Below are 24057 nucleotides of genomic sequence, written 5' to 3' on the forward strand. Positions count from 1 at the left end.
TAACCGTGTTGTTCGTGAGCACTTCCGTAGTCGTGGGTCTCTAACTCGCGGGAGTCTCTAAGCGCGCCTGTGGGGCTGGACCTGGGGTTTGTGTCACTCTGGGAGGGTAAGGTGGTGTGGATGGATGAGGCTAGGAGTGAGTCTGTGTGTCTGTGAACGCCTCCGTGTGCCTCTGAGGGTTCTGAGTCCCTGTGCGCGCTTGCGTGTGTCTGTGAGCTGGACCGGAAGCTCCCCGAGGGCAGGAATACCTGTTGTGTTCATTGCTCTAGCCCAGCGGCTGTACGTAGTCAGCATTCAACAAATGTTTGTTGAATGAACAAATGTGCGTATGTGTACCCGTCAGAGGGGCCTCTGAGGAAAGAGCCCACGAGGGGCCATCCCAATAGACCCCCGGACACGGAGGGGCGAGCGGCCCCCGTCGCTCCTGCTCCTTCTAGCGCCCCTTCCATGGTCTCCATCTCCGAGTTTCTATGGGGTTGAGGAACAGACGCAGAGACGAAGACATGGGCGGAGGGGCTGGAGGGAGAATCGGAGACCCGGGACCGAGACGGAAGGGCAGGCAGAGGAAGGGCTCAGGAGCGCCAACCCACAGCCATAGAAAGGAAAAGAAAGGGAAAATCAGCGCGGAGCGAGCGAGCGAAAAGCTCCCTACCAAGCCAGGCTTTTGTTCCCTGAACCTAAGACTTTACCCGGCGGCGGGCGGCGGGCGGCGGGCGGGCCGGGAGCGAGCGAGCGGAGGCGCGCGGCCATGGCGGCCGCGGCCGGGCAGGGAGGCCGGGGGGGCGGCGCGTGAGCGGGCGGCGCGGGGCGGCGCGGGGCGGGCGGGCGCCCGCGATGTGCCACTCGGCGCCTCCCCCGCCGGGCCCGGGCTGTGCGGCGGCCGGGCGGCCCTAGCAGCTGGGCGCGCGGCACGGAGGGGGCGAGCCCAGCGCGCGGGTCTTATTGTTGGGGGGGGCCCGTCGGGGCATGAGGGCGAGAGCACGGCGGGGGGGGCGGCCAGACAGAGCGAGCGAGGAGGAGGAGGAGGAGGACGCCGAGGAGGAGGAAGGAGGAGGCAAAGAAAAGAAGCGGCGGCGGCGGCGGAGGCGGAGGAGGAGGGAGCGAGGAGGCGCGCGGCCCCCCGCTCCCTCCCTCCCCCCTGACCCCCGACCCCCGCCGGCCGGCCCCCCGCCCCAGCCCCGGAGGGAGCTCATGGGAGTATGAAGGAGATGGTAGGAGGCTGCTGCGTATGTTCGGACGAGAGGGGCTGGGCCGAGAACCCGCTGGTCTACTGTGATGGGCACGCGTGCAGCGTGGCTGTCCACCAAGGTACGGGGGTGGCCCGCGGGGGGCGACGGGACCCCGGGGGCGGGGCGCGCAGGGCGCCCCCGGCCGCGCCCTCCAGAGACCTCCCGGGGCTCGGGCGCCCCTCCCCCACCCCACCTGAAGGGAAGGGAGGCGTCGGGGGGCTCCCCCCGCCCGGTCCTGGAGGACCGGGTCAGGCATTGTTTTCTTGCCTATTGTTCCAGTCCCACGCCCCCCACCCCAAGTTGAGGGAGTTTGGGGACAGTCTAGGGGGCAGTGAGTGCACTCTCCGCGCCCCACACTGCCAGTGTCGGGGCTGCCGGGTGAATGTTTACCTGCTAGGTGTCCCCTCCCGCCGGTTATTTTGGTCCCGGCTACAAGAGGGAGAGGTCAAGGGGGGGTCATCCCCCCTCCCGCTTCCGGATACTGGGAGGAGCGGAATTGGGAAGGGAGGAGAAGGGTCCCACGGGAGAGGGGACTCCTGGAATCCTCCGGGGAAGAGCTGCGGATAGGAGAGCGGTTGTGCAGGGGGCCGGGAATCGAGAAGAGGGAGGTTTGGAGTTTCCCCCAGCAGCACATGGTTCGGGAGTTAACTCCTTGAGGAATCTTGCCGAGGGCGCAGGCTGGCATCTCCCGCCTGTCTGGCACAGCCAGCTGGGCACCCCCCTTCCTGGGACAGCCCTTACTGCTGTCGCTGTCGGCTCTTCCTGCCACTCTTGTCTCGGTTACCTGCACTGCACCTGCCCTCGGCCTTGACTTTTGACCTATGCTTCTCATAGTTAGAGGCAGAAGATGAGGTCCCTGGACCACCGACTTCCCCGCCTCTTCTCTTACTGGCCCTTTAAGAAATGCCCCCCCCCCCCCATAACAACAAAACGTGTTTGACTATCTTAAATGTTGTCCCTTTGGTTTTCTCTATTCCTGGTGATGAGAACTGGTCCCAGGCAGGAGATGGGAAACAGGTCCAGAAAGGGCGTGGGGGGGAGGATCTTCTAGAAGTTTAAGGTCAAGGACTCAGACTTCCCGCCTCTGCTTGGAGTGCTTGGTTGTGTGGTTGAAGGCTGGCTGCGTGCTTTTGGGTATTCCTTGTGGTCCTGCCGTCTATTGAGTGACCTCCAGACAGGAGAGTAGCCCCCTCCCCAAAGTGGCTCTAGTCCTTTAGACTCACCCCCTACGCACAGTTACTCTGAGAAAAGCCACTGCTGACAGATTTGCTCCGTGATTCTCCTCCCCCACCCCCAGCTTGCTATGGCATCGTCCAGGTGCCAACAGGACCCTGGTTCTGCAGGAAATGTGAATCTCAGGAGCGAGCAGCCAGGGTGGTGAGTCCCCCTCCTGGACACCTGAGCATCCCCTCCCGGATGAGCTAGGGGACTCTGAGGCTGAGGCGAGGGTGGGCCTGTCACACAGGACTTCCTGTTTCCTGCACACCTATCACCAGCCCCATCTCTCCCTCAGCTCCTCCCTCACTCTGCCCCACCTCGGCATGGGGCCTTTTATTTTTGTTTGCTTGTTTGTTTGCACTTTTTATTAGGGAAAGTTTCCAACCTGTACAAAAGTAGAGGCAATACCATAATGAACCTCGTGTCCCCATCACCCATCTTCAACAATTATCACTCATGGCCAATCCTGTTTCCTCTAGACCCCCTCCCATCACCTATACATCTTTTTTTTTTTCAGTTGAGGTAACAGTGGTTTATAACATTACATCAATTTCAGGTGTATATCATTGTATTTTAACTCCTGTATAGACTATATCATGTTTACCACCGAAAGTCTAGTTTCTATCTGTCACTGTACAGATGTCCCCCTTTACCCCCCCCTTCCTCTTTGGTCACCACCACTGTATTCTCTGTATCTGTGTGTTCCCCAGAGACATCTTATCGTTTCATCCTGGGGCCCTTTGAATGTGTTCAGGGAGGGCCCAGTTCAGCAGATCCCCCACCCCCTTTTGGAAAGCCCCTCCCAAATCCCTGTGCCCCCTTGCATTGGCAGAGGTGTGAGCTGTGCCCACACAAAGACGGGGCATTGAAGAGGACTGACAATGGAGGTGAGGGGGGCCCTGAGCCCAGGGCTTATCTGTTGAGGTCAGCAAGGCCCCCCGAGCAGGGCCTGGGAAGGCAGGAGTGGACTGGGGTAGGGCGGGAGTGGAGGCTGGGTTTCCCTTCCCTGGTTGGCACTGGAATCTGATGGGAAGGCCATGGAGGAGGGTCTGCAGTGTGGGGGTGTGAGGGGTCGGGGTCTCAGGCTCGCCATCACAGCTGAGGCGGGCCCCACACCGCCCCAGGCTGGGCCCACGTGGTGTGTGCCCTCTACATCCCCGAGGTGCAGTTTGCCAACGTGCTCACCATGGAGCCCATCGTGCTGCAGTACGTGCCTCATGATCGCTTCAACAAGGTCAGCGGCCCCTGCCGTGCCCCGTACCAGTCCCCTCCCTGGCCAACCATGCCCGGGTCCCTCCAGCTCTCTCTTCGTCACGTGTAATTTGATTCTGTCCAACCGACATTTTCAGGGAACTCAGGAGGTGGGTGGGCAGCTTCCGCTGATGGACACCTGCTCATGTTCTGGAACTCAAGTGAATAGTAGGCTCCCTCGCAGTGGTACTGCCAGAGGGTGGACATTAACAAGCAGTTCACTCCTTCGTCCACTGCACACATTTTACTGAGTGCCCACTATGTGCCAAACCTGGGGCAAGGCACACAGTGTTCAGTATTAATCAAGACATGTGCTCCCTGCCTCATTGAACTCACACTCTCCTGTGGGAAGACCGTAAATATCAATAAACAGGCAAATAAAGTAAATGCATTTTGTGGCAAGTGCTATGAAGAAAACAAACAGGGTACTGAAATAAAGACTACCTCGTGGGGGGCTTACTTTAGATAAAATGGTCCAAGAAAGACACATTTAGGTTGAGACCTGGGGATGAGAAGGAGCCAGCCTTGAGGAGGATGGGGTTCCAAGTTCCAGGCAGAAGGAACAGCATGTGCAAAGGCCCAGAGGTGGGAAAAAGCTCACCAGCAAGGCAGACACAATCCATGGCCTTACAGAGCTCCCCATACAAGGATTTCACTATCCAATATAGTAGCCACCGGCCACATATATGTTATATATTATTAAATATTATACATACAAATTATATAGACTAAAATTAAACACAATTTAAAATTCACTTCCTCAGTCACACCAGCCACATTTCAAGTGTTCAATAGCCTGTGTGGTTCATGGCTACTGTCTTAGAAAGTGCAGTATAGAACATTTCCATCATCACAGAAGGTTCTGTTGGATAGCGCCGACTAGATCAGGGGGAGAGGATGGAATTGAGGGGGAGGCCAAAGGATCCCTCAGATAGGAGGAAGGGACGACCCCACTGTGTCCTACAGACTTGTTACATCTGTGAGGAGCAGGGCCGGGAGAGCAAGGCAGCCTCAGGAGCCTGCATGACCTGTAACCGCCACGGATGTCGACAAGCTTTCCATGTCACCTGGTGAGACCCCTGCCTGCCCTGCCCCACCCCCAGGGTTCTCGGGGATCCTGGCCGAGTGTACCAACCCCTCTGAGGTTTGCTATGGATGGCGGCTACATGGGCTCATCCTGATTGCTGTCTCTTTGGTGATGACGGCAGTGCTTTTCTTGGATGATCTTGGCTTTGCCTCAGTAGGGGTCTAGGAGGGTGGGAGGGAGGTAGCTGGGCTGCTCTGGGGCCATGCCCTTCTTAGGCTGACCTCTCTCGGTTAGCGCCCAAATGGCAGGCCTGCTGTGTGAGGAAGAAGTGCTGGAGGTCGACAACGTCAAGTACTGTGGCTACTGCAAATACCACTTCAGCAAGATGGTGAGTCTCGTCTGCCAGGTGTGAGCGGGTCAGCAGCCCTGGTTCAGAGGGCGTGGGCTTCAGGCCAGGTTGGTGCCTGGTGCTAGGAGGACAGAGATGGCAGGAAGCCAGTCCCTGCCCTTGAGGAGCTCACCATTCGATGAGGAGTAAATTAAAGTACAGCTGAGGGATATGAATCAGAGCTGAACCACGCAGTCCATCCCAGAAGACAGCTCAGCCCCAGCCTGTCAGAGTCTGGGAGGCTTCAAGGAAAAGGAAGCAGTTAAGCTGAGTGGAGGTGGAAACAATAAGAGCCAACATTCACGGAGGTTGCTGTGCCCCGGCCTCTGTACTAATCTCTTTACATGTGTTATTTTGTATAATCCTCCCAACAACCCTAAGCACTAGGTATACTGTATTTCCCATTGTACAGATGAGTAAACTGAGACCCACTGAAGTTATATATCTTATCTCACCGCTGGCGGATGGGATTCAGAACAGGAAGTCTGATTTGAAAGCTCCTCAGGAGCCTACTCAGCAATAACAGGGAGAAAGGAATCAGAGGCCGAGAGAGTGGCGTGGGCAGTCCTGAGATGAGAGGGAATTTGTGAGCAGAACAGGGAGTTTGGGGCAGACGAGGCAGGACATGAGGTAAAAAAGCTCAGGCAGCGCCAGAGCTGGACTTGCTTCTGCCCCAGGCTTCAGGGGCCCAAGGAGAGGCTGGAGAAGCGGTGCTCTCCCGGGTTTGTGGAGAGACCTGCATGTCCTAGAAGCTGTGGGGCGTCCTGGAGAGGCAGGCTGTGGTCTGACTGGGAGAGCAGCTTGGATCTCACCCCCAGGCCCCAGGCTCGTAAGGCTGCTTGTCAGCAGGAGGGTAACATGATCAGATTTGTTTTTTAGGAAGATTACTCTGGCAGCCACTATGAAGCTGGATCTGAAGGGCCAAGGTTGGCGGTTGGGAGACAGCTGCGAGGGCGGGTGGGGGGTGGAGGGATGAGGCTGGACTCTAGCACCGTTTCTGGCTCCACTTGCCTGCATGGAGTGGTGGCCGAGAAGGAGGAGTTGAGGGTAATATGTCGATCTAGGTTCTCGCCGCTGGAGCACCTGAGAGTGCTGGGAACAGGGAGTGCAGTGAGCTTCTGTAGGGTTGGCGTATGTCCTGGTCTGCCCAAGACAGTCCCAGTCTGTGCCAGTTGCCCTGGTGTAATTAGTAGTTCCCCCTTTCATTTTCAGAAGTGTCCTGGCTTGGATCATAAGTCATATGGTCACCTTAGTTTTAGGGTTTGATGATGACTTAGGACAAGGTAGGGAGCTCAGTTTGGTTTATAGGTGGTGCCGAGTGGGGATGTTCAGGTTTAGTGGCTGTCAGACCCCCAGGCAGGGTGGTAAGGGCAGCCCCAGGTGTATAAGGATGGGGCTGGAATTCCCAGGTGCCCGCCAGGGTAGGGTGGGTCAGGGTGTGAAGGGAACCAGAAAGGGGAGTGCCGAGAGCTCAGCAGGGTAGGAGCGCTGTCCACTGCTGGGGAGTGGGTGGGTCAGATGAGGCCTGAAATTACCCCTTGGATTTGGCGATTGGGAGGTAGTGGGTGACCTCAGAGGGAGCAGCTGCAAGTCTGGGGCGGGTGAAGCCATCAGACAGGGCAGAGGGGAGTCTATTAACAGTGAAGGGAAGGAGGGGGCAGGCCCTGGCTAGGAGGAGGGGCGGCACGAGGGTCATTTGAGTTTTTCCTGTTGTGGATGTTTACTTCCCCCCTTCTTAAGGGCAGCAGGTCCTTTGGGACAGAAGGAACCACTGTGGTGGAAGGCCAGGAACAAAGGAGAAAGAGTGATGACTGGAGCAAAGTGCCTGGAGGGAAGGATGGGGTGCAGAGTACAGGGGAGTAGGGGCTCCCCACGAGGGCCCCCCATACATCCTCTACCACAGGGAAGGAGGCAGCAGTGGGCCGTGGCCCAAGCTGCTGGGGATGGGCCAAGAGGGCTCCCTGGAAAGAGATGGGTGGAGAGTAAGAGACCTGGGCCCCAGTCCTACCTCTAGCCGGGCCTTGCTGGGGCCAAGATGCCCCTGGCTCTTCTGGGCCTCACTTGCCAGACCTGTGCACCGGATGAGCCAGCGGAGGAAACTCTAGGATTTTAGGCTAGGGAATGCCCTTCTGTTGAGCAGAGTGTTGGTTTTTTTTGTTTTTTTGTTTGTTTTTGAGGAAGATTAGCCCTGAGCTAACTACTGCCAATCCTCTTCTTTTTGCTGAGGAAGTCTGGCCCTGAGCTAAGGTCCATGCCCATCTTCCTCTACTTTATATGTGGGATGCCTACCACAGCATGGCTTTTGCCAAGTGGTGCCATGTCCACACCCGGGATCCGAACCGGCGAACCCCGGGCCGCCGAGAAGTGGAACGTCCGCACTTAACCGCTGCGCCACCAGGCTGGCCCAAGCAGAGCATTGTTGAGGATACAAGATCCACTTAGTGACAGGCAGGGTTTGGGGATTGGCCCCCAGGGTCACTTGACCTTAAGGAACCTTTCCCTAAGCTAGTGAGAAGAGGTTTGGCAATTCTTCTCAATTCTCTCCCCAGAAGACGTCCCGGCATACCAGCGGGGGCGGTGGAGGAGCAGGAGGAGGAGGCAGCAGCGGCACAGGGGGCAGTAGCAGTACCTTCATCGCTGGCAGGAGAAGCCGGTCAGCCTCACCGTCCACCCAGCAGGAGAAGCACCCTTCCCACCACGAGAGGGGCCAGAAGAAGGTGAAAGTCCTCCTGTCTGCCTCTCCTGCCCACACTCACACCTCTTTCAAGAAGCCACCACAAGGTTCCCCCAGGGCCTTGGGGCCTGTCCCCTTCCTTCCTCTGAGGGCCAGGAGGGGGCTGAGGAAGTGATATGGGAGGGTCACAGAGGGTGAGGTGAGAGCCTGGCTTCCCTGGGGCTCTTTGTGTCCTGTGGTTCCTGTGTCCTCCCCATGGCATGACAGTGTCTGCAAAGCCCCTAACACATGGCCCTGCACATTTGCACACATCTCCACAGTCTAGCCGTGTGTCAGCCCAGTTTGTAAGTGTGCCACACGTCACAGTGTCCCTGGCTCCCATCCCTCTGCACAGCTCTGTGTCCCAGGTGGACACACTTGCAGGTGTGTGCTCACGTGTTTGGTGCTCTGTGTCACTGGCATGATAATGGGACAGGCTATTTTTAACAGGCAGTTAATGAGGGGGAGGGGCTGTTGGCTCAGAGGAACCTGCCTGAACCACTCCTGTCCAGCCAAAGTCCCCTAGTCCCTCTGTAGGGGGGGATGACACCCACAAAGCCCCTTCTCTGAGCCACCCACATGTCATGTTTATCCTCACCCAAACTGCCCCCCAACACCAATATCTGGTCACCTCTCCCTCCCAGAGTCGAAAGGACAAAGAACGCCTTAAACAGAAGCACAAGAAGCGGCCTGAGTCACCCCCCAGCATCCTCTCCCCGCCTGTGGTCCCCACTGCTGACAAGGTACTGCTGCCCACACCAGGAAGGATGGCCACGGCAGTGGGAGGGAGCCCAGGTGTGAGGGGTCGGGGTGAGCCAGGGAGCCGGGCACCGCCCACAGCTTCAGGTTAATGTGCCTCAGCTCCCCACCCCAAACCCCGGTTCTCCCCCATTCTAGCCTAGAAGGGGCCTATGCAGCTCAGTGCCACCAAGCACTGACCAACCAGGAGAGTGAGGGTGGGGTGGGGGGTACCGCCCTGCTGCTGGCTGCCAGATGTTTACATCTGCCTCTCTCCAGACACAGGGCCTCAGCACTGGGCTCTTGTCTGCGGGTACAGTGTTCGGGCTGGTTCTCCAGGTTTCTGGGGCCTGGTGCCCCAGAGATAGGCAGAGAGGACCCCTTCGCTCTCTCCCTCCCCGACGTCAGGAGGATGCCAAGCCTGTTGCCTAACCAAAATCCCACTCCACGCAGAATGGAGGGGCTGGGAGTGCGGCCCAGAGTGGCATGGGGGACAGTCCCCTGGACAGCACCCTGAAACTCCCACTCATCCCACCCTTCCCAGTCAGGGCTTGGTATGTCAGGCCTGTCTCCAGAAATGGGCAGCATCTGGATGAGCAGCCGGCAGGCCCTACCCAGGCTAGTGAGTCGCTAATCCAAGCCAGAGCAGCCCTCCCTGCCCCTCCTTCCACCCGCCCTCCCCATGGAAGGACAGGGGACTGGAGAAACTCTTTCCTTCTGTCGCCATTATTGCCCCGTTCACCTCCCGCTGCCTCTGGAGGTTGGCAGGGCTCTGGGCATCATAGCAGGAGGCTCAGATATCAGGTTTCCAGGGTGATGTTGCTGTGGCAACTGTGCCAGTAACCCTCTCCCCACCCTGCTTCCCAGGGCTCACCTGGAAAAGCTTGTCACCTATGCCCTCTGACCTTTCCTTAGGGCCTGCAGGCAGGTGGAAAGAGAGGGCCAGAGATCTGGGTATCCCCTTGGATATGTTGGAGCATTCTGCCCATCCCCCTCCACCCACCCCAGCATTTCAGCTACCCCTCCCCCTGGCCCCTCTCCTCCCTTGCTCTCAGAACCACATCTGGCTCCCTTCAGAACTCCAGCTGTTGAAAAGAACAAAGAGGAAGACAAAGACAAGGGCTCCGCCTAGGGAGGGGCAGCACAGGGTGGCTCTCATTCCCCCATCCATCCTCCCTCTGGCAGTTGTTCCTTCAGCACTCTTTACTGAATACCTTGTCTCCACCAGGAGGAAAGGCACCATCCCTTTTAATATGAAGCCCTGACTCACTCACCACATGCCAGGCTCTTCCAGAACAGGGGGATGGAAGGGGTGCCTGGGGATTAGTTCATTTAATCCTCAAAATAATCCAATGAAATAGGTATTTTTTAACCCCATTTAATAAATGAAGAAACTGAGGCACAGAGAGGTTGAGTAATTTGCCTAAAAGCACACAGCTAGTAAGTGGTAGAATTGAGATTTGCACCCAGGCAGCCTGGTTTGAAGGCCTGCACTCTTACCCACTGCAAGACACTGTCTCTGCAGTATATTAATAGCAGCCACCACTATCAGAATCATTGTTATTGACCCCATACTACGTATCTGCCATTGTGCTCCTCATAACTCTCCAAATAAGCATAATGAGCCCCGTAAGGACACTGAAGCTTAGTGAGGTTGAGAGACTATGCAGCATAACACGGTGGGCAACAGCAGAGCTGGCCAGGCTCACAGCCTGTGCTGCCCGACCCCAGAGCCCGTGTTCTTCCACCCACCGCCTGCCGCCCTCAGCGAGGTTACTGGGGGCCTCAGAGGTGGGGACGGTATGTTTCAGTACAGTGTGGCAGTTGCTGACATGGCTGATGTGGGTATGAGATGCCCTGAAAATAAGAGGACAGTGACTTGTTCCACCCCAGGTATCTAGGGTGGCTTCACGGAAGAGAGGACTTCAAGCTGGATTTTGAGGGACGAAAAGTTTCCCAGGAAGAGTAGGGACAGGCTCTCCTGGCAGAGGGCTCGGCACTGCCAGTTCAGATTGTCTAGGAAGGGCACAGGGTGACCAGGGAACTGGTGTCCACCAGGTGGCTGCAGCTCAGGGTGAGCAGGGAGGGAGCGGTAGTGACTGGGGGGCCCAAGGGTGGGGCCAGGACAGCTCCTTCTCGCTCGGTCCCTCTTCCCCGCACACACCACTTCTCAGCACAAGTCTAGCCCTCTCAGCCCCCCTAAGTATTTCTTAACTGAATGACTGGACAGATGAGCACATCAGCACAGACTCTGGGACCGTTTTCATCTTTCCCCTGCCTGAGGTGAAGCACAGACAGCTCCGTGGGTTCAGAACACTCCCCTCTCTTCACACCCAGAAGTTCCACAGCTGCCTCCCCATTTCCCTGGTCTAGGGGCTCCCACCACCATCGCCCTGCCTGGAAGTCCTTCCTGAAGCTAACTCTGGGCTCTCCTAGTAGAGCCCCAGGTCCTGTGTCCTCCTGCTCCACCCCCAAGTTGGGGTGAGCCCAGGCAGCTGGGCTTGAGCCTTCCTCTGTCCTCCCTCCCTCAGGTCTCCTCCTCAGCTTCTTCCTCCTCCCACCACGAGGCCGGCACTCAGGAGACCTCTGAGAGCAGCAGGGACTCGAAGGGGAAAAAGTCTTCCAGCCATAGCCTGAGTCACAAGGGGAAGAAACTGAGCAGTGGGAAAGGTGTGAGCAGCTTCACCTCCGCCTCCTCCTCCTCTTCCTCCTCCTCTTCCTCCTCCTCTGGGGGGCCCTTCCAGCCTGCAGGTGAGTGTGGGCATCCTGGAGGAGGTGGGAGCCCGACAGCTTTTGGCCCTGAGCTTTTCTAGCAGAGGCCTCTGCATATGGGTTTGCATCTCATTTGCTTCTTAAATCGGTTCAAGTTAAAGATGGGGGAATCCCCACCCAGTGACTCCTCTCCAAACCTTCCCCTCAACCCTTCCTTCCTGGGCTGGAACTTTCCTCCCCTCCCTCTCATGGCTCACCCTCCCACCCCCGGAACAATGTTCCTTATCCCCTACACTTGTGTAGTAAAGTGCCATCTGTAAAGTACCAACACTAATGTTAGCTCTTGTACTCTCTCCAGTGGTCCAGTGAGGTCGTAGGGAGGGAGTTATTCCCCTCCTACTCTATCACAGGTGGGAAAGCTGGAGGGGGAGGACACTCATCCCAGGACACAGAGACAGTGGTGGAGCTGGACAGGAAACCAGGCTTCCCCAACCCCCAACCAACTAGTGCATGTTGGGAGTGGGAGGGAGTGAGGGGATCTGGGGTCCAGCTGTAATTCGGTTTTCCCTTTATGCAGTTTCGTCCCTGCAGAGCTCGCCTGACTTCTCTGCATTCCCCAAGCTGGAGCAGCCAGAGGAGGACAAGTACTCCAAACCCGTAGCCCCCACCCCTTCAGCCCCCCCCTCCCCCTCAGCCCCCGAGGCCCCCAAGGCTGACCTCTTTGAGCAGAAGGTGGTCTTCTCTGGCTTTGGGCCCATCATGCGCTTCTCCACCACCACCTCCAGCTCGGGCCGGACCCGGGCCCCATCCCCTGGGGACTATAAGTCTCCCCATGTCTCGGGGTCCGGGGCTTCAGCAGGCAACCACAAGCGGATGCCCACCCTCAGCGCTGCCCCTGCGCCTACCGAGGAGACCCCTGAGACAGGCCTGAAAGAGAAGAAGCACAAAGCCAGCAAGAGGAGCCGACATGGGCCAGGCCGGCCCAAGGGCAGCCGGAACAAGGAGGGTACTGGGGGCCCAGCCGCTTCCTCCCTGCCAGGTGCCCAGCTGGCTGGCTTTACCGCCACCGCTGCCTCACCTTTCTCTGGAGGTTCCCTGGTCAGCTCCGGCCTGGGTGGTCTGGCCTCCCGCACCTTTGGGCCTTCCGGGAGCCTGCCCAGCCTGAGCCTGGAGTCCCCCCTGCTGGGGGCAGGTTAGTGACCCTTGGGGACAGAAGGCATCTCATGCCAATCTAGTATGGGGACAGAGGCATAAACATGCAGTTAGAAGGAAATGTGATAGAAACTGCTCCAAAGGGCAGGGATAAAGGATGGAGATGACAGTCACCTCTAAGACACTCCTCCCTAGCCATCTTCTGCATAGTTGTAGTGGGAGAGATCAGGATAGACTGCCAGTAGGACTTACCAAGTTTTCGGTGGGGAATTAGAAAAGCTGGGAATTCCTCAGGCCTGGGCAGGGCAGTGTAATAAGCAGGCACGTAAAGCAGATGTCACCAAGGCAAAAAGTGACATCTTTGCAGCAAGAGAGTTAGGTATGTGAGGCCAGATCCAGAGGAGTGCTCTCATTGGGGAGGGGCCGTCCCAGCCACCTGACTGAGGAGGGGCCTGGGGACGTGGTGACTGTAAGCTTCCCTCTTGTCCTTCTTGTGCCTGTAGGCATCTACACCAGTAATAAGGACCCCATCTCCCACGGTGGCGGAATGCTGCGGGCTGTCTGCAGCACGCCCCTCTCCTCCAGCCTGCTGGGGCCCCCAGGGACCTCGGCCCTCCCCCGCCTCAGCCGCTCCCCATTCACCAGCACCCTCCCCTCCTCCTCTGCTTCTATCTCCACCACTCAGGTGAGGCCTTACTCCTGAGCCCCTCCATCCCTGGGCAGGTGGGGGACAGGCTGCCGAGGACCCCAGCTCTCCATGGGATTTTGAGATTGGGCTGGATCACCACCAGAACTTCTCTCTGGTTGTCTCTCCTCCCCAGCACACCTGGTCCCCTCCACCCTGGTACACACAGTTGTGCCCTAGATCCAAGAATAACCACCGGGCTGGACTCTACCTCCTTTCCCTCAGGTGTTTTCTCTGGCTGGCTCTACCTTTAGCCTCCCTTCTACCCACATCTTTGGAACACCCATGGGTGCCGTTAACCCCCTCCTCACCCAAGCTGAGAGCAGCCACACAGGTATGTGAGTCTCTGACCCCACTCCCCTTTCTTCCCAAAGGCCTGAGGGGCACCCATCATCTGCATGTCACCCAAGAAAGGATGGGAGGGCTTTCTGGCTGCCCCCTCCCTCTGGCTATTGCCCACCCTACCAAAAGAAAATATTTCACACACAGCAAACCACTTTTACGTTAAAACCAGTTAGGGGGACAGGCAGGGCAGGGAAGAATTACTACTGTTCCATCTCACAGAAGAAAAAGACAGAGAATAACGACTTGCTCAAGGCAGTTGAAGGAGGCAAAGACATAGGGGAACTCAAATTCTGGCCTCCCGACTCCAAGCCCAGTTTGCTCACGGCTGCAGCATAGCTCCCGCCGCCGGCCTATTAGTGAGTCCTTGGGATCAGCGTTTACAGACAACCCACCCGCTGGGCAGCTGCTCCCCGGGTATTTAGGAGTTAAGGGGGCGGGTCACAAGTGCCCCTCCCTTTCCCTAGAGAATTAATCCAGCCCCAGAGAGCTGATTGGTGCAGAAATACCACCTGGCCGGCTAGGGGGCGGGGCTTGCCTCTCGGCCGCCAGTTCAGGTAGGCCTTCTTAAAGGGGTCAAATCCAATTCCAGAAAAGAACCCGAGAGTAGGGTGACTATATTTTCCAAAACCCAGAACGGAATTGTGTGGCCCAACAAAGGGTTTTGCCAACTAACATGTGAGTTTATGACTATAAAAAGTCGCACAAAACTAATAACAGCTACAATTATTAAGGGCTTTCTGCAAGGCAGCTAAACCCTTCAGCTTACCACCTCACATTTACCTATTACCTTATTTTAAGCCACACAGCAGTCACTTCAGACAGGTTAGTTACAAGCCCAAGGTCACATGGTAAGTATCAGATCCAGGTTCAACCCAGGACTGCCTAGACTCCAAATTTCTATTACTCTGAGGCTTCCATGAAAGAAACTGGGAGGTGGATCTGAAAGTGGCCAGACAGTGGGAGCCTTTCTGCCTAGAGAAAGGGGAAGACTAGATCCCATAGCTTTGCCTCCCAAGGGGCCAGGTTTCCAAGCCAGGGCCCCCAGCGCCTTACAAGCTAGAACTGCCAGTCTGGGGTTGGGAGATCCTGGGTTAAGGTCCCAGATCCCGCACTCACTTTCGAGGCGGGGACCATGAGGCCAATGGCACCCCTTCCCCGCTGATCCCTGCCCCCTTCTCCTTCCAAGAGCCAGACCTGGAGGACTGCAGCTTCCGGTGTCGGGGGACCTCCCCCCAGGAGAGTCTGTCTTCCATGTGAGGGAGGGGTAGCGGCTTGGGGGAGGGCCTGGGAGCGGGGCTGGAGGGACACCTGGTGAGGAGGGGGTGGAGAGGCGGGCAAGGGAGGGAGGGGGGTCCGAAGGGAACACACTGGAACCCCTGAGGGGAGAGGACGGAGGGAGGGAGACTGGAGTCGGGGCGTGAGGTAAGCCTGAGCCCGGTTTTCCCTTCCGACCCCAGGTCCCCCATCAGCAGCCTCCCCGCACTCTTCGACCAGACAGCGTCTGCACCCTGTGGGGGCAGCCAGTTAGACCCAGCGGCCCCCGGCACAACTAACATGGAGCAGCTGCTGGAGAAGCAGGGCGACGGCGAGGCCGGCGTCAACAGTGAGGAGGGGTGGCGCTGGGCTGGGGGACCACCCCAAGCACCCCCAGACTCGGTCACCCTTCTCCCCGAGGTCCCCAAACGTCTTTAAGGTTCCGTCCCTCGGCCTCGCCCCAGCCTTAACTCCTGCCAACCTCAGCTTCACCTTTAACCCCTGCTAAGCCCTGCTCCCGGCCTCGCCCCCTCTGCACCCGCCTTTGGCCCTCGCGCCCCCTGGACCTTACCTTACTAAACCCCAACTTCCGCCCGCCTCTTCCCTCCCCATCTCAAGGCCGCGACCCTCAGGCCCCGCCCCTAGTCCTCACACCTCCGGCTCCCCACGTCCCGCCTCTCGAAGCTCACCTGTGTCCCTCGGTAGCCGGCGCCTTCTCTTCTAGGTTTCGTCCGATTTCCTCCGCCAGGTCCCGCCCCAGGCCCCGCCCCCGGCGCTCTGGCCCCGCCCCCAGCCCGCGCCCCGCCCCTCCGGGCCTGCGGGGCTCAGGCGCTCTCGCTCTTTCTGCAGTCGTGGAGATGCTGAAGGCCCTACACGCACTGCAGAAGGAAAACCAGCGGCTTCAGGAGCAGATCCTGAGCCTGACAGCCAAGAAGGAGCGACTGCAGATTCTCAACGTGCAGCTCTCTGTGCCCTTCCCCGCCCTGCCTGCCGCCCTGCCTCCCGCCAACGGCCCTGTCCCTGGGCCCTATGGCCTGCCTCCCCAAGGTAAGGGGATCCCACCCAGCCTGGGAGTGGGGGCCTCTGGCGGGCGGTCCAAAGTGGCCTCGACTCCAGCCCCTGACCTCCTTCCCTGATGCCCCTCCTCAGCCGGCAGCAGTGATTCCTTGAGCACCAGCAAGAGCCCCCCGGGGAAGAACAGTCTCGGCCTGGACAACTCGCTGTCCACGTCTTCCGAGGTGGGCGCCGCGGGGAGGGGCACGGGGGACGGGCAGGAGGGGAAGGCGCAAGGGCCTCCTGGTCCCATCTCCACCCTGCAGCTATTGGAGGCCGGGCAAGGAAGTGATTGGCTGAGCGATTGGTTGACTGATCCATTCATTCCTTCCTTAAATAAGCAATAATCACGAGGTGCCTACTTACTGCCAGGCACTGGCTAAACAATCAGTGAGGGAAACGCACACAGTCCTGCTCCTGAAGAGAGGCTAAACCCAAGAAAACAACCGAGAATTACAGACCTGGAAAAGTGCTAAGATGGAAATACTTTGAGGGCTGTGAGGAAGAATGGGGGTGGATTCTTCTGTAGATAGGAGGTGGTTAGGGAGGGCCTCCTTGGGAAGTGTTTGCGAACGTTCACTACAGTGCCTCACACGGAACAGTCCCTGTGTAACTGGTGGAGTTTGGGGGAGTAGTTGCTATTGTTACATTGTGGTTATTATTGAAGTCAAACAAACTGGCTTCTTGCTCCCCTGCCCCTTACTGACTGATGGGCCATAATAATCACAATAATAACTAACATTAATTGCACACTTGCCCTTTGATGACAGAGGGCATGTCTCCTGTGTGAGACTTTTAAAGCATTGGTTTGTTTAGTCTTCACAGTGACCTTATGCAGTAGGTACCACTGTTACATGCATGTTTTGAGGGAGTAAACTGAGGCAGAGAAGCCACCCAAGCCTGTGGAATAGTGGACATAGGAATTGTGGACATAGGATTTGAACCTGAGCTTTTCGCTCTGGCTGCTGTTCTCTTGACCGCAGTTACTTAGTCTAAGAATCCGTGGCTTCACCCATGAAGTGGGAATGACAAGACAGGACAGGTCAAGCAGCAGCAGCGATCCTGGGTCTGGTTCACGAGAGGGTCACTGCTGTCACGAAGGGACTTGTAGACATGATTTGCGAAGACTATTTGGATTCTTAGCCTTTACCCTGGCCCTGCTTCTTCCTCCTGGGTGGCTCTGCCTGGGGGTGAGGTGGGGGTGACTATGCTCTGTGAGAATGCTGATGGGTGCTGGGCCGGGGGCCAGAAAAGTCCTGCTGGCCCCCTGCCCTCTGACCCCTCCCTTCCCCCTCCCTCCCCAGGACCCACACTCAGGCTGCCCGAGCCGCAGCAGCTCGTCGCTGTCCTTCCACAGCACGCCCCCACCGCTGCCCCTGCTCCAGCAGAGCCCCGCTACTCTGCCCCTGGCCCTGCCTGGGGCCCCTGCCCCGCTCCCGCCCCAGCCGCAGAATGGGCTGGGCCGGGCACCCGGGGCAGCGGGGCTGGGGGCTATGCCCATGGCTGAGGGGCTGTTGGGGGGGCTGGCGGGCAGCGGGGCCCTGCCCCTCAATGGGCTCCTGGGGGGGTTGAATGGGGCTGCCGCCCCCAACCCTGCGGGCTTGAGCCAGGCTGGCGGGGCCCCCACGCTGCAGCTACCAGGTTGTCTCAACAGGTGAGGGAGAGCTCAGCCTGGGGAGGGGAACGGGGAGGCTGGCTCTGGGAGGGACTCCCCCAAACACCCACCATCCCCCAAAAGGCAAAATGTCCCCCAGTCTCACAGGCTGTAGAATCTAGTCACCTCCTGCCTCGGGTACTGCCTGCATGTTAGATGGGAGTGTCCTCTGGATGGTAGCTCTCCAGGTTCAGATCATCTGTTGATTTATTGTACCCAATCTAGGTTTTCCTCCTGGCAACCTTCTTCCATCTCACTTGTCTCCCCCCAGCTGCCCTCTCTGAGCTCTTCTGTTTCTCGTTAGTCCTCTAAAATCGCACATCCCTGCCTCTCTCCACCTGGGTCTGAGGGAGCCCAGGAACTTGGCGGGGGGGAGGAGTGTTTCCCTGTCCCTTCCCATGGTCTGTGTTTTGTCCCCCTGCTCAGCCTAACGGAGCAGCAGAGACACCTCCTGCAGCAGCAAGAGCAGCAGCTCCAGCAGCTCCAGCAGCTCCTCGCCTCCCCACAGCTGACCCCGGTAACTCCTCTCTTCCCAGGCCGTCTCCCCGCTCTCCCTCTGCTGGAAGGTCCCATCTCAGAGGGTCTGGGCCAGCCTGGGGAGGACAGGTGTAGAAGGGAGGGAGGGCAGCCCCAGGCAGGGCTGATACTGCACCTGTGGGCCAGGGCCTGGCCCCTGTGGAGCCTGTGGGGGCAAGTAGAAAAAGGTTGCTCTCAGGGGCCCCTGGGCATTGGGGAGGGGATGCTGGAGTAGCCCCAGAGCACATCCTAGTGTGAGGATCGGGAGGGCGCAAGTCCTCAGTTACTGAGCATTTCCAGTCCCAGCCCCAAGGATCTTCAGAGAGCAACTTCAGGGTCACTGTGGAGAGGTGGCTGAGCAGGTGACACCCCCTCAACCAGAGCAGCCCCTTTTGGGTCTCTCTCTCGTATGCCGGGTTCTGCTAAGATTTCCTTTGAAGGAAATTGTTCTGCCTTCTAAAAAGGAGGGAATTGATAAAATGGAAAAAAATAATCATTTTCATAGAAAGAAACATTAGAAAGATACACAAGAAACCAATTCAGGGGCTGGCCTGGTGGTGCAGTGGTTAAGTTCGCACGTTCCGATTCTTGGCGGTCCAGGGTTCGCCGGTTCAGATCCTGGGTGTGGACGTGGCACCGCTTGACAAGCCATGCTGTGGTAGGCGTCCCATGTATAAAGTAGAGGAAGATGGGCATGGATGTTAGCTCAGGGCCAGTCTTCCTCAGCAAAAAGTGGAGGATTGGCAGTAGTTAGCTCAGGGCTAATCTTCCTCAAAAAAAAAAAAAGAAACCAATTCAGCTAGTTGCCTATAGGACCCAGGTGGGAACAGGAGTAGGAGCAAGATTTCTTAAGGTAAACCTTGGTCTGCTGTTTTGGTTTTTGGAACACTGAAAATGCTTTGCCGATGCAATGCAAAAATAAATGAATCTTAAATGAAAACTAAACAAACAAAAAAAGGGAGGGAGTTGAAAACTATTGACCTAGTTTAGTATTTCTCAACTTGGGGTCATACCACCCCTGAGGGCCTCAGTTGTCATAGCAACTGAGGAACTGATTTAGTGAGGGAATGGGCCTGGGGATGTTGAATATCCTGCACTTGGCCGGTGGTACCCCAGTTGACAAACACTGATGGTATGCAACCACTCCTTTGTTCAAATGGGAAAACTGAGGCCCGGGAGTAGGGAGTTAGAGACAGAACCTTGACTGTCTCCTGGGTCTCCTGCTTCATGGTTCCATTGTGATGGCATGGAGCCCGGGCCAAGCAGGGCATGCTGGCCCCAGGGACCACTGGCCAATGAGCAGTCTGGCCCCCTCGCAGGAACACCAGACTGTTGTCTACCAGATGATCCAGCAGATCCAGCAGAAGCGGGACCTGCAGCGGCTGCAGATGGCCGGGGGCTCCCAGCTGCCCATGGCCAGCCTGCTGGCAGGAAGCTCCACGCCGCTGCTGTCCGCGGGCACCCCTGGACTGCTGCCCACAGCATCTGCCCCACCCCTGCTGCCCGCCGGAGCCCTGGTGGCTCCCTCACTCGGCAACAACACGAGTCTCATGGCCGCAGCAGCTGCGGCCGCAGCAGTAGCAGCAGCAGGCGGACCTCCAGTCCTCACTGCCCAGACCAACCCCTTCCTCAGCCTGTCAGGGGCGGACGGCAGTGGCAATGGCCCCAAAGGAGGGGTGAGTAAGGGGCCCTGGGCTGTCCTGTCTTCCTTCTCTGGGATAGGCAGAGGTGGATCATCAGAAAGCACATCAGAGGCATCATCAGAAGGAGGAAGGAGGCCACCCTTAGGTTGGCCAAGCGCCCTGCTCCAGACCCCGGGGCCTCTGCTAGCACGGGGGTGCCCTCCTGCAGATCCAGGAAAGATACGCTCTGAGTGTGAGCTAATAGTAGAAGGACCTTTAGAAAAGGCTATTTCCTCTCTGAGTGGACTGATTAGGAAAAAATGAAGCTCTGGGTGGGCCATTTCGAGAAAGGTCCTCCCTCTTTCCTTCTGCTGACAGCACACCGCCAGAGCCCAGGGTGCTGGCCTTGGCTGGCACTTGCCTGCTTAGCTGGGTGCCCTTGTGCAGGGTGACTTCCCCACACACACGTTGACCTTGGTGTGCACCTGCCACAGCCCATGCCAGGAGCATCAGCTGGGCTCCCTCGCTGCAGCCTACAACAGCTTCCTTGACCCAGGAAGCTGTTCTCAACTGGGTGTTAGGACCAGACACCTCCCAAACCCGCAGCCTCCCTCTCTCTTTCCAGACCGCTGACAAAGGAGCCTCAGCCAACCAGGAAAAAGGCTAAATCCACCCATGGCCCTCCTGACCCTCCAAGTGGAGGGGGCAGATCCTGGCCTGAGGGGTCCTAGCCTGGAGCAGGCACCCGCGCCCAGACACTGGAGAGCCCCAGCCCACATCCTGTGCTGAGGCCCGGGGAGTGTGAGGCACTCCTGGTGCCGAGCGAGGACTGAGACCAGAGGCGAGCCCCTTCCATTGGCCCCTTCCCTCTCTGCACTGACCCCTTTGTGAGGGGCTCAGAGGGAGGACAGGCTCCAAGCCCGCCTAGGAGCCCCCACTCTCAGTGAGTGTTTGAGGTCTCAGAGAGCAGAATGGGCCATGGCATAAGTGGGGGTTGGTTGGACCCTCCACATAAAATGGATCAGCACTTGAGTGGGGAGAAGAGGCGGGTAGGCCCTGGGCCTGCCCCTGCGTGGAAGTGGAAGTCTTTTACCAAGAAGGGTGGCCCCACTTTACCTGCAGTTTCTTCCCAACTTGGGCAGATGGCAGGAGGGATCCCTTGGACTGTTTCTGGCCCGTCCCCTTTCCCTGCCCCCCAACAAGGGTCTCGAGCTGAGCTTGTAAAAGCCCACAGACTCGGGGACTGAGGAAGGGACAGGATGGCATCAAACTGGGCCCAAGCCTCCCCACCTCTGGTTCCCCAATGATGGGTTGGGGGAGGGCAGGGGGAAGAGGCCCAGCCCACTTGGTGCCCCGCCCCTTTTTGCACTATTGGGTTTAGGAGTGCTGAGGCTGGGGAGATGGAGCTGCCTGACTCAGAGAGCGTGTGTGCGTGTGCGTGCTTGCGTGTGCATGTGTGTGTCTCCCCTGGACCTGGGGCAGCTAAGGGCAGGGATAGGAGCAGTGCTCAGATGAGGCAGCACCAGAGGGGGGGCTCCCAGCTCTTGTTTGCACCCTCCCCACCTCCCCAACTTTGGTCCCTTTCTGGGGCATGAATGGTTAACAGAAACCGAAACAGTACTCCAATATTGGAGAGTAATGGGGCCTGGGGGCTTAGAATCAGGGTAATATCCTGCCTTCCCTCCCCCAGCCCCTGCATAGTCTCAGTGCCCCCTCAGAGCTCCCCTTCCCCCACTGATAGTTGGTCTTGCTTCCCTGGCACAAGGGGAGCCCCAGGGATGGGGATTGGGGGATGGGGCAAGGGGCGGGCGGTGGGGGTAAAGTGCCACTTCCTTTAATGAAAACCTCCCTCCCAGAACTAACCAGCCTACTCCCCTGCACCTCCCCCCACAACCAGGGGACACTTAAGCTTAAGCTGACCTAACAACTGTCCCTTCACCCACCAGCTATTTTCCCCCGGGCTGTAGTGGGAAAGTCTCACCTTAAAGAGTCCCCCGCCTGCCCAGGGCCTTTGGTGGCAAGGCGGAGGGGCAGCGGGACAGCCAGGAGAGGGGCAGGGTTGAAGCCTGTGTCTGTTTCAGTTGCACTGGGGTTGGGGCCGGGAGAAGGCGTTTCCAGCTTTCCCTGATGCTCATGTCTTGTCAGTCTCTTTGCATGTGTGGATTTTTGTGTGTGTGTTTCTGTTTGGGTTTTTGTTGTTGTTGGTTTCTTTTTTTTAAATAAAGAAAAGAAGATGTGTATATTTTTGGCAACGACAGAAACGTAGTGCAGATATATTTTTGCCTGTGCTGCTCAACTGGTTTTTTTCTGATACTGAAAATAATATTCCTGTTGATAAGACTTTGTAAGATGTTAGGGAGCTGATAATGGAGGGGGTGGGTGGGAATCCTTCAGAGGCAATTTCTTAGGCACTTGCAAGGGCTGGGGGGAGGGGGGAGGCAATTGTGATGACCTCAGAAATACTCACTTTTTATTAATGCTAAATATCAGTTAGAAAGAAATGATAGAATTCAGCATTTTATTCATCTTTATCTGTTAAGCTCTCTAACTCCCTGACCCCAGACCATTGAAAAGAAGAAGAACCTTCAGAGATTCTTAGAAGAGTTGCTCATTCACACCCATGCCCTCACCCACGGCTGGCCCACTTAGAGCTGAAGTCCACTTCTGTTCTGGGTGGGAGGGAAGTAATCTTCAAGGTTGCCGTGGTGGCATGATTTAGTGCACTGGAACCAAGACCTCCTCCCTCCCTCCCAGCACCCAAGAGTCTGGGGTTCTCATCTCCAAGAGTATGTTTTCCAACTTCCCCAGGCTGGGGTGCAGCGTCAGGTAGTCAGGTTAGATTTGAAGAAGGGACCCAGGCTGGGTATGGATTGGTGCTGTCCCTCGATTCGGGGTGGGGGGTGGGGGGCATGAGAGGTAATACATTTTGTTCAATTGAGGGAGCTTTATAATAGGAAAGGTCTGGAGATCTTCAGAAGGGAGCAGGGTCCCAATGCCAGGCGGGGACGGCTATACTGACCTCACCCTCCTCTCCCAGCCTCAGTCGCTTTTTCCAGGGTGAAGTTGGATGGAGAGTGAGAAGGGACGCAGACTTGTAGATGGCTCTGTCTAGGGGAGGGGAGGGATGTGGTTTGCAGGGCGGAAGTCGAGCTTGAAAATGCATGAGAGTGGAGCTTTGTGTCCTCACCCTCAGCTCAAGGTATGAGTGGGTATGCATGCAGGGCCGCTGTTCTGTTTGGCCTGAGTGTCAGAGCTGGAAGGGACCTGTCTTTAGAGGTCCTTTGAGCCAGCTCCTCGTTTCGCAGGTGATAGATCCAAGCCTAGGAGGAGCAGAGGCTCGGACAGAGCCAGGACCAGCCCTCAGGACCCTGGCCTCCTGGTCCTGGCTCTCTCGCCCCACTGTACCACCTCCATGAGGCTGTCCATCTGTCCCTGTGTGTGTGATGTGCAGTGTGAGTGGAGTGCAGGGCTGTGCCCCGGCTGGGAGGGTATGTGTAGCACTGATGTCTTAGCTCAGAGCTGATGGATCCTCTCTATAGACAATGACACTTTAAAGCTTGCCTTTTTTTTTTTTTTTTTTTTTTGAGGTTTTCTTATTTGTGTGTGAGTTTTCCCCCTCGGGCTCCTGGGTCTACTGCCGGCTCCAGGTGCCGTTACCTTGAGGCTGATGAGAGCACCCCTGCCTGTTCCTGTACTGAGTTCTAGGAAGCACTCCTGGGAAGGGCCTAGACCAGTGAGGGGAGCCACAGCCAGGGGCCAGCTCTGAGAAAGCGTAACCTTCCCCACACTTCTTTTCCCAAACTGGAAACATGGACAGATTTTCAAAGGCACAGGCTCCCCGTGCCAGCTTCCAGCATCTTCCTTGTGCAGTGGACTAGAGTTAGGGGCAGGCAGCCTGCTCCTGATTCTCCTTTATCCCACTTATTTTGTCAGGGAGAGGTGCATGGAGGGATCAAGGTCACTTCAATTGGGAATTTGGAGGAAGATGGGGCACAGTCCCCTGGCTCCCTCTGGTCACATCAATCCCAAAAAGTGTCTGCCTCTCCTGACCATTTTGACTTGATCTACTGAAAAGTTGGGGACCGAGGGGTGACTTTATTGCCTTTTTTTTCACTTCGGGATTTGGGTCATAGGACTGGAGAACCCAAACCCTGACTCCCACTCTTGTGCCCCTCTTTCCATCCCATCCTGTCTCAATGTAGCAGACCCTTCCCAGGGCGCAGGGAGGGGAAGCCGCAGTTCGCAAACCCAGGGGCTCCTTTTTCATTCTTTCTAAAACCTTTATATCCTCAGCCCAAAAGGCAATGGCCACTCCTGCCACCTCCAAGCCTGGAATTGTGCATAACCCGGATCTTGTATCTTTGTATAACGGATGTTATTTGTACGAAGGGCGGTTCGTAAACAGCACTTGTTCTTTTAATAAAAGAATGTTTTACAAAAAAAAAAAAAAAATCCTAAGAGACCCTGCTTTGTCTGGCTTTATTGAAGGGAAAGGAGGTG

General features: G+C 57.2%; 1 protein-coding gene across 5 annotated transcripts; it reads left to right on the forward strand.

Moving 5' to 3' along the window:
• The first annotated feature begins 1059 nt into the window (after positions 1 to 1059).
• On the forward strand, positions 1060 to 24017 carry MLLT6 (MLLT6, PHD finger containing). 5 transcript variants are annotated; one of them, XM_044746143.2, is made up of 20 exons: positions 1060 to 1308; positions 2527 to 2606; positions 3280 to 3334; positions 3572 to 3681; positions 4665 to 4768; positions 5020 to 5113; positions 7663 to 7830; positions 8471 to 8569; positions 11096 to 11315; positions 11854 to 12468; positions 12932 to 13113; positions 13339 to 13447; positions 14645 to 14711; positions 14916 to 15061; positions 15562 to 15759; positions 15862 to 15950; positions 17070 to 17419; positions 17846 to 17936; positions 19255 to 19611; positions 20183 to 24017. In XM_044746143.2, the coding sequence occupies exons 1-20, from the start codon at positions 1200 to 1202 to the stop codon at positions 20222 to 20224; spliced, it is 3285 nt and encodes a 1094-aa protein (XP_044602078.2). In that variant the 5' UTR covers positions 1060 to 1199; the 3' UTR covers positions 20225 to 24017. The 5 variants fall into 5 exon arrangements, with proteins under 5 accessions (XP_044602078.2, XP_070339221.1, XP_070339220.1 ...); XM_070483120.1 differs by having other exon boundaries at positions 11096 to 11234; XM_070483119.1 differs by having other exon boundaries at positions 7666 to 7830.
• Positions 24018 to 24057: the final 40 nt, after the last annotated feature.

The sequence above is a fragment of the Equus asinus genome, chromosome 13 (assembly GCF_041296235.1).
Source record: "Equus asinus isolate D_3611 breed Donkey chromosome 13, EquAss-T2T_v2, whole genome shotgun sequence".
Lineage (NCBI taxonomy): Eukaryota > Metazoa > Chordata > Mammalia > Perissodactyla > Equidae > Equus > Equus asinus.

What these genes read in the sequence shown, in the direction of transcription:
- MLLT6 (XM_044746143.2), top strand. Translation starts at nt 1,200, where the DNA reads ATGAAGGAGATGGTAGGAGGCTGCTGCGTATGTTCGGACGAGAGGGGC. An exon ending in ACGAGAGGGGCCAGAAGAAG is followed by an intron (nt 7,831 to 8,470) that starts GTGAAAGTCCTC and finishes TCTCCCTCCCAG; the next exon opens with AGTCGAAAGGACAAAGAACG. An exon ending in GCAATGGCCCCAAAGGAGGG is followed by an intron (nt 19,612 to 20,182) that starts GTGAGTAAGGGG and finishes CTCTCTTTCCAG; the next exon opens with ACCGCTGACAAAGGAGCCTC.